The following is a 14,875-nucleotide window of genomic DNA, read 5'->3' as shown; positions in this document are numbered from 1 at the left end:
AGCTTCCTTATTGATTTTTGAAAAAATACAGGAATGTTCATGTTAAACTTTCATACTCATTAATTGACCAGCTATTGTATTAAACCAGTACTAACATCAGGGACTAGTAAACTGGATTAGAGTTTCAGGTAATAGTCTTTTTGTTTTAGGCTGCAATTTATCTTATTACTACTCTAAGTAGTTATAAGTTATCATAAGTGTGCAGTATGTATGGATAATTAATGATATACTCCAAGAAGTTTGTGACTGGGACATTAGATACAAGTCTGTCTTTAAGAAACAAGCTTCGGAAAAAGATTTTTCTGTTAGCATAATCAACTTTGACTGTCTGGAAACTCTGGTTTTCTTCCAGTTGCATCACAGTCTGATAGTGTTCAGACTGTTCGTAGTCTGTTCACTAAGTTACAAATTCTTTTTGCAAAAGATTAGATTAATGCTTATCTGAAAATGAAACCACATGCTTAGTCTTGGTCTTGTTTTCTTTCCTCACAGATTGCAGAAGTAGATTGCAAAGATGCTCTAGAAATGATCTGTAACCTAGAATCTGATGGAGATGAGAAAAGTGCTCTAATTTTATGTGCAGCGTTTTTATCTCGCCAGCTTCAGCAAGGAGAGATGTACTGTGCCTGGTGGGTTTGAATATTGTTTTCTGTCTGGTGCGATGTAAATTTATTCAGGGAAGATAGAGCTGGTACATAAGCTATAAGTTGACTTTCTTTGTCTCATAATATCCATGAGCTGAAAAGGAAAGAGGTGAGACTTCTGGAAAGCTTTTTTTTTTTTTTTTTTTTTTAAAGAAAGAAAAAGTATTTGATAAGATTAGCTTCAATTATTGGAGTTTGAATGCTTCATTGTATGAAAAGGTACTAACAAATACTAGTAGCTGGTTAGTCATTTTTCCTGATAGTAATCTTATGCTGTAGAACTAAGGAATTTAATATCTGCAGGCAGGTAGTCAGCCTTATGATGAATTTAATGCATAAAAACTTTTGCCTTCTGTCTTTGTTTCATAACACATTTGTTTATCGTGATAAATTTCTAGAAGCTGGGGTGCTTTTTCCTATTGTACCCAAAGTAACTAGATAGATTAAAATACTTACTATTTTGGGTTTGCTATCACTAGTGTGGATTTGCTATGCTTCTGCACCTCATTTCTTGTACAGCAGCAGTAGAATATCTGCTAGTGGTAGATTTTGTGTTAACAGGTTCTGCTAAAGTTTTGCAGATTACACCATTCTGTAGGATATTCAGTACCCTTGACTGTTTGTACTTAAGGAGAACCTCTTATTTAGGAAACTTCTAGTATTAGAGATGAAGCAGTGAGTTAACATACTATTACTGTTTGGGTTTGGGGCCTAGTTTCTCGCTAAAGCAAGTTAAATTCGTATTCATAAAGCAGCTCAAGAAAAATTTATGTACCACAGAGGAAAGTGATCTTCCTATAGCTATTAATAATTACTGAGAATGCAGAAGCGTAAATTTTTTCAAAACCACATAATGAGCCCACAAATTATGTAATTTGTGGCATTACTGCTTTTGTTCAGATCTTTTCTTTTGGAATTGAGTCATTGTGGTGGCTTTTAAAATTGGATATTAATAACGCGGGTATACTAATAAAAGCTGTAAGATGTGAGTAAATTCGTATTTTCGTTTTCCCAAAGACAAAATGGAAACTGTTCTCAACTTTGCATTTCTTGTGATCAGATGAAAGATTTTGTCGCTGGCCTTGAAACGTTGTTCTCTTGTTCTAGGGAATTGACTCTTTTCTGGAGTAAACTGCAGCAAAGGGTAGAGCCTTCTATTCAAGTGTATCTAGAGAGATGTCGTCAACTTTCTGTGTTAACTAAGACTGTTTATCACATTTTCTTCCTGATCAAAGTAATTAACTCAGAGGTAAGGATATTCCGGAAAGAATATTTTAATGCAATTTAAATGGATCTATAAGAAGGAAGGTGTATGAAAGCTGCTTAAACATCCAGTCTTTTAGGGACAATCATAATTGGTTTTAGGAAATGATAACAACCTCTTTGTATAGGTGAACTGCAAGTTGATTCATTTTAAATCATTGTCACTCTCTGTCATTTGAGAGAAAAAATGAGTTAAAAAAAAGAAAAGATTGAAATGCCACAGCCTGAAATGAAATAAAATGTAAAGGTGAAGTTACAGCCTTCTGCTATTGTTTGTATTCACTAAATAAGGTATTTTCTGTTGCCAGGCATTAATATTCCTCTTTATTATTTTCCGTATTTCAAATATTGTGGAAGATGTCATCTTGTGGATGACTGGAGGAAATAAAGGTTCTATATTAGTGTGTAAGAACATTATGGAAATAAATGAGGAGGGGAAAAAAAAAAAAAAATTCAGTCTGCCACAAAGAATGCAGTTTGTTTTGATAAATGAAGTACTTGCCTTTTGTGGACTTAGATGCACATCTCAGTTCATATGTCTCAGTTTCATGTAATTTTCCTAGTTTCCTATTAGCAGTTGCACTATTTAATGTTTATAGCCAAGTTTAGCTCTTCCAAAAGCTTTTAGTTGGGTGAGATTTCTGTAATTCTTTGTATTCTAATTTCTTTTTTTCCTTTTGCATTGTTCTGGCCTGGCTAATCATGGGCTAATCACGATTTTTTCTGAAGGCAGTCTGCTCCATGCCATACTGATTTTTCCTTACTGAACTGTAGGCTGTTTCATTGGTGGCAGAAATTTGAAACCATAGAAGTAGTAGATCTGTGCATTCATAAATGCACTTGACTTTATTTTCATGTATACAGTGGCCTCTCTATGCATCCTTGGCAGCAAAAGGATCTATAACATGAACATAAATGTGATTTACTTTTCTGGAGGGTGTAAATGAGAAATGGGTATATACATGACTTTTGAAACACTGAAATGATGGAATATTTAGTTCCATTTGTTATTTTCAGTTGGAATGAACCCTTGTGTTCAGTTATAATCAGTTGATTTCGAAGTGGAATAGTCTTCAAAAATAGAAACAAACCCTTACGCCTTAACTGATTTCCAAATTTTATAGCTTTTTGATAACCATGTGGTTCTCTTATTGTAGCTGTAGCACTTCTTACATTTATTTCTACCTAGTGTTAACTTAGTGCTCCATAGAAGCTTATTTTAGATAACTGTGACAAAACTGGCACGCTTTAATTTATGGAAAAGCCCCAGTACTGCTGTAATACAAACTGAACTCCTCTTTCATACAAGCTGAAAGTCACAGATATGGCAGAATGTACGTTTAATATGTATTTTAATTATGTCTAAGCTTTCAGTTTCTAGTAGCATGAAGATAAATCATGTAACTTAGCCTAGCATTTAAAGACTATGCTTCTCAAAGAGTATATAATTAGATCCAAATGCATTTTCCTGACACTTAGGATATTTGTTTTTTATGAAAAAATGAATATTATTTTTTAATTATTGTTTATTTATTTTTATTTAGAGCTGATTTACTAAGATTAATCTTGCTTTACAGATTGATGGTGCTGGACTTGCAACCTGCATTGAACTGTGTGTGAAAGCCTTGCGCTTGGAATCCAGTGAAAATGCAGATGTCAAGATATCTATTTGCAAGACTATCTCCTGTTTGCTTCCAGATGATTTGGAGGTTAAACGTGCTTGTCAATTGAGTGAATTTCTTCTTGAACCCACTGTGGATGCATACTATGCTGTTGAAATGCTCTATAATCAGCCTGATCAAAAGTATGATGAAGAGAATCTTCCAATACCAAATTCATTGCGCTGTGAGCTCTTACTTGTACTGAAAACTCAGTGGCCTTTTGATCCAGAATTCTGGGACTGGAAAACTCTAAAGCGTCAGTGTCTGGCATTGATGGGAGAGGAAGCATCCATTGTGTCATCGATAGATGAACTCAATGATAGTGAAGTTTACGAGAAGGTTGAGGATTGCCAAGAAGAGACTAAAGAAACTTCCATGAATGGGTTTGCTGGCAGTTTTGATGAAGCTACAAGCCTTCTTAAAGGTATCAGAGACGAAAAGCAGAAAAAGAGAGAAATTAAAAAACTCAGAGAGAGAGGATTCATATCAGCTAGATTCCGGAACTGGCAAGCTTATATGCAGTACTGTGTGTTATGCGACAAGGAATTTCTAGGTCACAGAATAGTTAGGCATGCTCAAAAACATTATAAAGATGGAATTTACAGTTGTCCTATTTGTGCCCAAAATTTTAATTCTAAAGAAAACTTTGTTCCCCATGTAACTTTGCATGTTAAAAAATCCAGCAAAGAGAGACTGGCTGCTATGAAACCGCTGAGAAGATTGGGAAGACCTCCTAAAATAGCAACTACCAACGAGAATCAGAAAACCAATTCTGTATCCAAACAGGAGCAGCGACCCATTAAGAAGAACAGTCTCTATTCAACAGATTTCATTGTATTTAATGATAATGATGGCTCTGATGATGAAAATGATGATAAAGATAAACCATATGTACCAGAGATAGTGCCAGTTCAAAAGCCACTACCTGTTAATGAATTCACTTGCCCTGTAACGTTTTGTAAAAAAGGCTTTAAGTATTTTAAAAATCTAATAGCACATGCAAAGGGGCATAAGGATAATGAAGAAGCTAAACGTTTTCTAGAAATGCAAAGCAAAAAAGTGATTTGTCAGTACTGTAGACGACATTTTGTAAGTGTTACTCACCTGAATGATCATTTACAAATGCACTGTGGCAGCAAGCCTTATATCTGCATACAGATGAAATGTAAGGCTGGTTTTAACAGTTACGCTGAGCTGCTAACTCACAGGAAGGAGCATCAAGTCTTCAGAGCAAAGTGTATGTTTCCTAAATGTGGGAGAGTGTTTTCTGAAGCTTATTTGCTGTATGATCATGAAGCACAACACTATAATACCTATACCTGCAAATTCACAGGCTGTGGAAAAGTGTACCGTTCTCAGACCGAACTGGAAAAGCATATTGAAGAACACAACAAGCAGCCTGAAAAAGTGCAACAGCCTGAAGACCAGACTAATCAGTCTGATCTTAGTCAACCTTCTAAAGCTAATGAAAGTACTGATGGAGTTGCTGTTAAAGAGGAATCAGCATCTGCTCCAGCTGACAACCAAAGTAGTTTTACTGAAGGAGAAAACTATGTCTGGAATGAAATCAAAGCGGAACCGGTAGGGAGTGAAGGTGTAAATACATCCCCAAGTATACTGCAGCAAAGTGATTCCTTGCCTAATGCTGCTCCAAAAGAGGCTGCTGCAGGTTCAGTGAAGACAGAAGTAGCAATTCCAGTGAGCAGTGTTAAGATGCTTGCAGTTAACCAGAAGATCCGAGATAACTTTGTAAGAAGAGGTAAATTGGCTGCTACTACCAGTAAAGTAGATACCACTAAATCTGGAGCCCAGCAATTGTGCTCAACAGTTGATTCTTGTCTTCCAGTTTTCCAAGAAAGAAAGGAAGAGAATTGTCTCAATCAGTCTCAGAATGTCCAAAATATCTCTGTGAGTTCGAACACACTAAAACCAGAAGCCCTTGAATCAAAAAGCTTAGAAGGGCAAGTAAACATTGTAAACACACTTAGCATGCAGAATCAAGCAGGATACCGAAACAGTGTTCCCATTTCCAAACTTGAAATTGAAGACAGTATTAAAGCTGCGGCTAATCTATATAACCTACCTTTAAAAACTTTAGAAAGTATTACATTTATTCCATCACAGCCTGGCATAAATAATTCTTTAGTTCCAACTGTGTCACCAGCAGCACCAGTTCAGAAATTTAGTTGTCAGGTTGAGGGGTGTACTCGAACATATAACTCATCGCAGAGCATTGGCAAACATATGAAGGCAGCGCACCCTGATCAGTATGCTACTTTTAAAATGCAACGTAAAAATAAGAAACCACGAAAATCCAGCAATTTACAAAACGTTGAAAACGATGAAAAGATTGTCTGTCTGATGCCATCTCAAGTGGGCAATCCCAATGGTGCTGCTTTTACTGCACAGAACAAAACTAATTCGAATCCCACCTGTTCCAGTCAAGCGCAACACCTCTCAAGTACACTTTTCCCAACTCACTTAGAAAATTTGACCAATCCGGTGTTGCCTGTAGTGGAAAGTGTTGTAAATCCAAGTTTATCTACTCGTATTAAAAGTGAACCTGAAAGCGTTTTATGTTCACAAATGGAAAATCTGTCTGGTGTAACCTTGCCTTCCCAGTTGGAAGATCTGGCAAAAAGAGTTATGCCTCTGAATATTGATGGCAGTTCAGATCCGTTTCTTCCTTTGCCTGCAGAGAATGGTCCAATGTCTCTTTTTCCTTCGCCATCAGAGAATGCCCCAAGCTCAGTCTTCTCACAGCTGGAAAACAACACAAACAACTTTTCGTCACAACTAGAAGGAAACAGCAGTTCTGCTTTCCCAAAAGAGGAAACTATTGATCAATTGTTTCCTTCTCGAGTGAATAATGAAAACAACTTCAGTGAAACCAGTTCTCAACATCCAACTTCAGAAAAGGTGAAAAAGGACCGTGGCCGGGGTCCAAATGGAAAAGAAAGGAAGCCAAAACATAACAAGCGGGCAAAATGGCCAGCAATAATTAGAGATGGTAAATTTATCTGTAGCAGGTGTTTCAGAGTTTTTACTAATCCTCGATCACTTGGTGGTCACTTATCTAAGAGGTCATATTGTAAGCCTCTTGAAGGATCAGAAATTTCTGCAGAAGCTCTGCAAGCTAATGGACAGTCTTTGCTTGCTAGTATGATTCTTTCCTCAAATTCATTAAGCTTGCAGCAACCCCAGGAAACTACTTTCAATCCAGAATTGTGTTTTAAAGATCCAGCATTCCTGCAATTGCTTGCATCTGAAAATCGTTCTACGGCCTTACTGCAGACCATGTTCCCACGGGCCAATGTGCCTAACTTTAATACCAGTGGAAATGAGGAAGGAAATCAAATTATAAAACAAGCTTTGGAAACCGCAGGCATTTCAAGTACCTTTGATACCACGGAGGTACTTCCACATATAGTTACAACAAGTTGCGTCACTGGTACAACTCAAATAAATGCAGCTGTTCTTCCCAATTCAACCATGTCACCTCTGTTGCAGACAGTCTGCAACCCAAGTACTCTGCTAACAGACCAAAACAGAACCCTCAATACCAAAATTCCTTCAGTAAACGAGTGCAAGAGTTTGCCTGTTTTTGCAACAGATGATTTAATGCTGAAGACAATTGAAAATGGCCTATGCTCTGGCTCATTTTCTAATGCTGCTGCAGCAGCACAAACCTTTGCAGGGAACGCTTCACGAGTTTCAGTTATAAGTACTCCCAATAATTCAGTATCAAATAACTCAAATAAGAAGGGAACCAGTGCTTCAAAGAGGAAGAGAAAAGCAACTACACCCTTAGTTGCACCAAACATAGCACAGAAAGTAGCAGTAAATAATATAACAACGGGACTTCTAGCCGAAAGCTCTGAAGGAAACATGCAAACACAGGGAGATAATTTTCAGTCCAATTTGGTAGCAAATTGTGATTCCCAAGCAGTGGCAGAAAATCTCACACAGAAACTCAATAATGCTGACAATCAGTTATTCCTGGCCAGTGTCAAAGAGAACTTCAAAACAAACCTTGAGACTCATACAACATTAACAGTGAAAGCTGAAAATGGGGATTCCCAGATGATGGCTACAAATTCTTGTGTGCAAACTAATTCAGAGGAGCAGATTTCAGAAAACAATGTTATTCAGAACTTTGAAAAAACCCTTGAAATAATTAAAAGTGCCATGAATTCACAGATGCTTGAGGTGAAAACTGAGATTCAGGATACTGGCACTGCTTCGGGACAGAACTTGCAAGTAAATAACACACAAACTTCTTCAGGAAATTCTTCAAGTAGTGTGCTGTTACCCGCTCACACACAGTTTGCTGTGCATTCAGGGAATGTCACTGCTGCAAAGACTAACTCTACTCAGTCTGAAACATCTCAAAAAGTTGATAATCAAATACTGGAAATTTTGGAGGGCTTACAAAAACTGAAACTCGAAAATGATTCATCCATTCAGGTCTCTGAGAGTGTTTGCCACTGTCCCCCAGCAGATACTCTAGCACCAGCAGTTCCTGTTATACCAATTGAAAACAAGCCCCTCGTCCAGATATCTTCAGAAACGATTATTCACTATAGTGACAAAGTTAATAAGCCTTTTGTGTGTCAGAATCAAGGTTGCAACTATAGTGCAATGACAAAAGATGCATTGTTTAAACACTATGGCAAGGTTCATCAGTATACTGCAGAAATGATACTGGAAATTAAGAAACATCAGCTGAAGTACGCCCCATTCAAGTGTGTTGTTGCTAGCTGTCCAAAGACATTTACGCGAAACTCTAATCTCCGAGCACACTGCCAGCTTGTACATCATTTTACAACAGAAGAGATGGTAAAATTAAAAATTAAAAGGCCTTATGGCAGAAGGTCTCAAAATGAAATTGTAAACACAACTTCACAACCTGTTGAAATAAATTTGCAGACACTAATAACAGAAAACAAAACTGCAGCTCCATTGGACAAAGAAGGTCAGATAAAGGAAGCTCTAGAGCCTGTAAACGTCTTGGAAAAATTACTACCTGAGAAAAATATTCCTGAAAGACTGGAAACACCTCCCCAGGTGGTTTCCGTTCCATTGGAGCAGCATAACGCAGACACTTTTGGCGATGCAGAGGCAAAAGTACACAAAGTTAGGAGGCACAGGAAAGAAAAAGATGAGAGAAAACGTCGGAAGCCTGTAACAAAACCTCTGGAGTTTCCAACCAGATACAGTCCTTACAGACCATATCGATGCGTCCATCAGGGCTGCTTCGCAGCGTTTACAATTCAGCAAAATCTAATTCTTCATTATCAAGCTGTGCACAAATCAGACCTTCCTGCCTTCTCTGCTGAAGTGGAGGAGGAGAGTGAGCCAGGTAAGGAGGAACGTGACGAGACTGAAACTAAACCCACCATCAGAGAATTCAGGTGTGAGATGAGTGACTGCTCCCGAATATTCCAGGAGGTTCCTAGCTTGATACAACATTACATGAAGCTTCATAGCATGACCCCTGAGCAAATCCGAAACATGAAACCAGCTCCAGAGGCAGGAAGATTTTCTTGTGATCAGTCTCAATGTAAGTCTTCATTTACAGTGTATTTCAACTACGTTACGCATCTTGAGACAGATCATGGTGTTAAGATAAGGCCAAACAAGGTAGAAGATGACGGTGTATTCAAGTGTGACTGTGAAGGCTGTGACCGTATTTATGCTACTAGATCTAACCTCCTAAGGCATATTTTTAATAAACATAATGACAGGCATAAAGATCATCTAATAAGGCCCAGAAGGCTGACACCAGGTCAGGAAAACATTTCAAGCAAAGCAAACCAGGAGAAACCAGTGAAGTCCAAACAGAGAGGACTGAAAAACAAATCGGGAAAGGAAAGTAGCAGGCTGTCGGAGAAAACAAAACGAAAGAAAAACGTTAACTTGGAAAATAAAAATTCAAAAGCAATGCAAATTCAGGAAAATAAGGCTTATTCACTGAAACGTGGAAAGCACGTGTTTTCTATAAAATCTAGAAATGAGGCATTATCCGAATGTACAAGCAGATTTGTAACTCAGTATCCATGTATGATAAAAGGATGTTCTTCTGTAGTTACAAGCGAAAGTAACATTATAAGACATTACAAATGCCACAAATTGTCTAAGGCCTTTACTTCACAACACAGAAATCTTCTCATTGTATCTAAAAAGCACTCTGTGCCAGAAGTGAAGGAAACACCTTGTGAGCAAGAGGAGACTGACAAAAAAATTGATGTGGAAGGGACAGAACCAAGTTCGTTAGCAAGCAATAATGATTCAAGCACATCGACGTTACCACAAAAAGAAACTGAGAAAGGTGAGAAGGATGAAGTGGATGAACTGACAGAACTCTTCATTACTAAACTGATTAATGAGGATTGTTCAAGTGCTGAAAATCAAGCAAAAATATCTTCCAGTGTAAATAATGACTCGCAGGAGACCAACTCCTGCCCCTCAGAGAAGCAAAAATCAAACAACTTAAAAAGAGCAAACAAAGAAAAAAATGTATCTCAGAATAAGAGAAGAAGAACTGAAAAAGCAGAGGAGGTGCTGCCTGCTGAAGTGAGTAACCTGCACAGGGAGGAAGAGACTGCAGTTGCTATTCAGACAGCTGAAGAGCAGCCTGCAGCTTTTGACTGGAGTTCATTTAAGCCTATGGGTTTTGAAGTTTCATTCCTCAAGTTCCTTGAAGAGTCTGCTGTGAAGCAAAAGAAAAGCACTGAAAGAGACCACCACAGCAGCGGAACCAAAAAAGGATCTCATTCAAACACACGAAAATCTAACGAGAAGACCTCCTTAGCAACAAGTAATAATGTTACTTGGTCATCTTCTGCAGCTGAAACCTTTGTACAGTTTGCCAATCCATCACAGCTTCAGAGCTGTGATAATGTAAAGATAGTTTTAGACAAGACTTTTAAAGACTGCACTGAACGTGCGTTGAAGCAACTTCAGGAAATGAGACCTACCGTCAGTTTGAGAAGACTTGATGAACACTGGGAAAATGATCCAGAAGTTACAGCTGCAAAAGAAAGAAAGGGTAATGAGAAGGGCAATCAAAACTGAAACCCTAATGTGTGTAACCATTACCTGTAATAAAGTTTATTTTGAATAGGAAGCCATCACGCATGCTAGTAACTGTCGAGCTCTTTTATTTTGAGGTGGTTTAATCTAGAGAAAAACATGACATTTGTCATGTAAATTTTCAGTTGTTTTTATCCCTATGGGACTTGAAGAACAGAATAATTGCTTCAGCTTTGTAAATACTTGATCAAAACCTCAACTTTCTATCAAATTGTCCTTTCCATGAACTAAATCTTTGTGAATTGTCTGTGATTGGTATCTTTCACCAGGTCACTGCTCATGTACAACAGTACTCTTTATTTGTAGATACATTTTTTTTTTTGTATATATTTATTATTGTAAATCATTTGCTGCCACCAGCAGTCTGTAAGTCTAAACTATTAAATGACACATTTATATTCAGAATTTTAATTGTAACTAAGTGATCAAGTTTTTAAAACTGTCCTTTAATCATTTTAAATTAAGACCTTTTGAACTAAAACTAGTTAAGTCTCCCATATCCAGTTTATTTTGCATTTATTTACAGGAGAGGAGCTGGATAAGATCACACTTCATAGGTCCAACATACTGACACACTCATTTTTGTACATTTTAACATGCAGTATCTACGGATGATACTCACGTGTAGTTAACTCATAAATATAATAGTTTTCTTATAGCTACATTTTTTCATGGCTTTTAATTGGATACAAAACATTTATGATTCCATAATAAAAAATGGAAATGTGAATAAAATAGTTTGCTACATCGGAGATTTAAAACAATATTTGGTATTAAAGAATCCATTGTGAATGTGATAGAAAATTAGTAGTGTGGAGCAGTGTATATATTTGAGGTGGTGATTTGTGAAGTAGCCCAGTATTGCCTTAAATAAAATCACATTTCATTTCTTGTTTTATACATGTGATCTTATAAAGGTTATTTTTGTTTCTGTAACTTAGATTGGTGTATAGTTTAATTTTTGTTAAAAAATCAAAAAATCCAAAAACAAACCTTCAGAAACCGTTTCTGTAAATAGTGGGTTTATAAAACAGATGGTTTATTTTGATAATACCAGTTTGGTATCTATCTATAAAACGCGTGAGTCCTTATGCCATACCGTCAAAAACTGAATAAACAAAGGCACTTTCTGAAAGGGAAGTGAGATTGTGATCTTACGGATACGCTCAGTGGTTGTGCTCTCTTGATGGCACGGGCTCTCCCTGCACTCCTTTGCCCCTTGCTGACTGTGTTTGGCACCGCTTGTGCCACCTCTGTCTTTTCCACACTGGAAGGAGCCCCCGGAGCAGTGCCACGCGTAGCACTTGGGTTCGGGGTGCTTCCTCTGTATGCTGCTAACTGACACGGCGGGCGTCCGGTTTGTTGAGTAACCAAAAGAGCAAATGTGATGATGGGAGCTGTCGGTCTCTAGGAATCTGTGGTATTGTTGTTGGTATGTGATTGTGCGCGGCTCAGATGGGACAAGCCAGCTGGATTGTGCGGTACCAAAAATTTCTCTTGGATTATTCTCATACTGGATGTGACCTACCTTCAGTAATATAAAATAGTCTTTATCTTCGGAGAGACTGGCTTGCATTTTTTTTTCTATAAACTTGTCTTGCCATGTAAAGCTTTGCATTAAATGCTTCACCAGATTGTTTTTAAACCATTCACCTGGAATCTTTGACAGTTGACTTGCAGATCAATTCAGAGGGCAGGCTTTTACAACAGAACAAAGGGACTGGTTTTGAGAGCGATAATCTTGTATGAAAAAGCAAGAAGGCAGCAGCGTTTCAGCCTTGGAAATAGGTCTTCTTTTGCTCTCTGGTGCTAAGTTGTATGCCTTTTTACAAAGCATTTGCTTCCTTCTGAACAGGGTCCATTTGCTCGTGTAAACTTCATCCTTCTTGAGTGACCAAACGCTGCTAGGTTAGCAAATCAAAGGTACAATCTGAAAATGGTAAAAGCAGAACAGATGCTGTGTTTTCATAGAATTGCAAGGGTTGGAAAGGACCTCAAGAGATCATTGAGTCCAACCTCCCTGCTAAACAAGGTTTCCTACAATAGGCTGCATAGGTGGGAATCCAGATATTTTCTTCTCCAGGAGAGATCATAACTGCATGGTGCCATGTTCTGGGGAGGGGACCACCTTGGGAGCTGCACTGGAGATCTGCTGTCCTCAGATGTACCTGAGGGTAAGGGGATGCCCACAGACCCCTCGATTGTTCGTTTTTAGAAGACCAGTTCATCACTTTCTGTGTTACATAAATCACTGTGTCCAACAGAAACATTCCTAGTTACTGCGGGATTTGCCCTTTTTTAGACTGAGAATAGCATAAAACTGTTTAGGCACATAATGTTACAGTAGGATGCCATTTAAAAAAAATAAAATTTAGTGCCATATACATCCAGGACGTAAGTTCTAATTCTGATCTGAGTGTAGAATCTGAATTACTGAGAATGAAATTTTTAATATTCTATTATAGTCACTCCAATCAATCCACATTTTTTAGAACCATTATAGTCATTGCCCCTCATGGCATGTTCCCTGTTAGATGGATGCTGATGGCCTGTTCAACAGGTAAATGTGTGGTATTTTTCCTGTAAAACAAGTAAAGTTTAAATAAGGGGCTGAAGGGGGGGTTCACTTTATGATCTCACATAGTGCAGAGGATGTTGTAATTTGGTAAAGCCACCTGCAGAAGTTCTTGATTAGATGCATTTCTTTGGTACTTGCATTTGGGTATTTCACTGTGAATGATGTGTGATTCTTTCCTGTGTGCTGTGCTGACAAATCCTGCAGGCCCACACCCCACTCCTGCCCATGGGATGGGACTCGGGGTGGTGGCACCTCTTCAACCCATGGGGTACCCCAGCATCATCCAGCCCCTGCCCCCCTCTCCCCACATTCTTCCTGCATCCCTGTCTCTCCCCATTACCTGAGGCCTTGCAGCTCCTGCTTCCCCTCCGTTGGGCCCAGTTTGGCTCTGGAGCTGGAGCCTCAGCACAGAGGGGTGACAAGGTGCAGGAGGTGAGGGATGAGGGGAAAGCCATCTGCAGACAGGGAAGTATTCATCTTTCATGACGTTTTTTTTTCCAACTTCATCTCTCAGAAGGTGAGATTACCTGGGTTTTAAAGGACACTAGGATTTACATAAGCTTTGGATCTTTTTAATGTTTGCCGAGATGTTTTAAAATCAGAATGAGGTAAATATTTTTGTATGAATGTGCACTGAGCGATTATGGTATTTTTCCATTACAGTGAGGGCTCAGGTCTGCTTTGTAGCAGTTGCTGCATGTAAGGAAGCAGTACTTTCAGCCTTCAAAAATGAAAAAATAGAGCATTTGAATTGAAAATTTTGGCATTTTGTCTGTTCAGGTGATGTAGAAGTTGAATACGTTTTAAAAAGCCCATTGACTTTTAGTTTAGGACTTGAGGTCTACAAACTCTACTTGAACCAAAAATGGAAGCATGGATGACTTCAGAGATGGAGGAGTGAATGATGTGGGCTGGAGCAGGAAGGAGCATACAAGTGGGAAAAGGCTGGGAAGAACCAGGCTGAGACCAAATGCTGGACAAAGAGCGGGGGTGCCAAAAGCAGACAGGTTTCTGTTTTCTCATTAAGTAAAATCTGGCACAGCTGCCATCTGTGATGCTTGTTTCCTTTTTGTTAGCTCTGCTAAATGCAGATAATGATTAGCAATGCAGCTAATGATGTAAAACCACCTGGCTGTTTGCTGCCAGTGAGTCAGGGCTCACGGAGATGGTCCAGAATACTTTTCTGAGATATTTTTCCAGGTGAAGTATTGGTTGAATCGAAACCAGAATGTCCTTTGATATGGGAAATTATGATACGGGAAATTATCATTTCAGGACTGTTTAGGATAGGAGTTCAGAACATTTCAGGATAGGAATTAGTGAGAAATAAAACCTTGCATAAGTATTCCAAAACCACTTTTTCATTGATGTGTTGTCTTCAGATCTGTCTTCAACAATTATGAAATAGTCCTTATGGAAGCTTTTTTTTAATCTTGATAGTGTTGCCATTGTCTTAAGAAACAATGCGTTAGGAAAGGAACAAGTTAATGCTCATTTTCTTACTTACCAAAACTGACACAGAGCTGATGAGCAATAATTTTCCTTCATGCAGTTCTTGATGGGTTTTGTGTAGTAGCTGTGAAGGTTGCATTTCTATCCCAAGCCATTCTGTGCATGTGGAGCTTTAACAGAAA

General features: G+C 38.3%; 1 protein-coding gene across 1 annotated transcript in view; it reads left to right on the top strand.

Annotated features, from left to right (window-relative positions):
- ZNF292 (zinc finger protein 292) overlaps positions 1-12,608 on the top strand; it is a 56,551-nt gene extending 43,943 nt beyond the window's left edge. Inside the window, exons 6-8 of the mRNA XM_031611200.2 lie at positions 493-629; positions 1,752-1,893; positions 3,485-12,608. Coding sequence (XP_031467060.2) covers positions 493-629; positions 1,752-1,893; positions 3,485-10,645 — 7,440 coding nt within the window. The 3' untranslated portion in view covers positions 10,646-12,608. The remainder of the gene's footprint in view (positions 1-492; positions 630-1,751; positions 1,894-3,484) is intronic.
- The last annotated feature ends 2,267 nt before the right edge of the window (positions 12,609-14,875 follow it).

The sequence above is a fragment of the Phasianus colchicus genome, chromosome 2 (assembly GCF_987193195.1).
Source record: "Phasianus colchicus chromosome 2, bPhaCol1.hap1.1, whole genome shotgun sequence".
Taxonomy (NCBI): domain Eukaryota; kingdom Metazoa; phylum Chordata; class Aves; order Galliformes; family Phasianidae; genus Phasianus; species Phasianus colchicus.
Note: the sequence above shows the minus strand (reverse complement) of the source record. Positions and strands in the feature narration are given on the sequence as shown.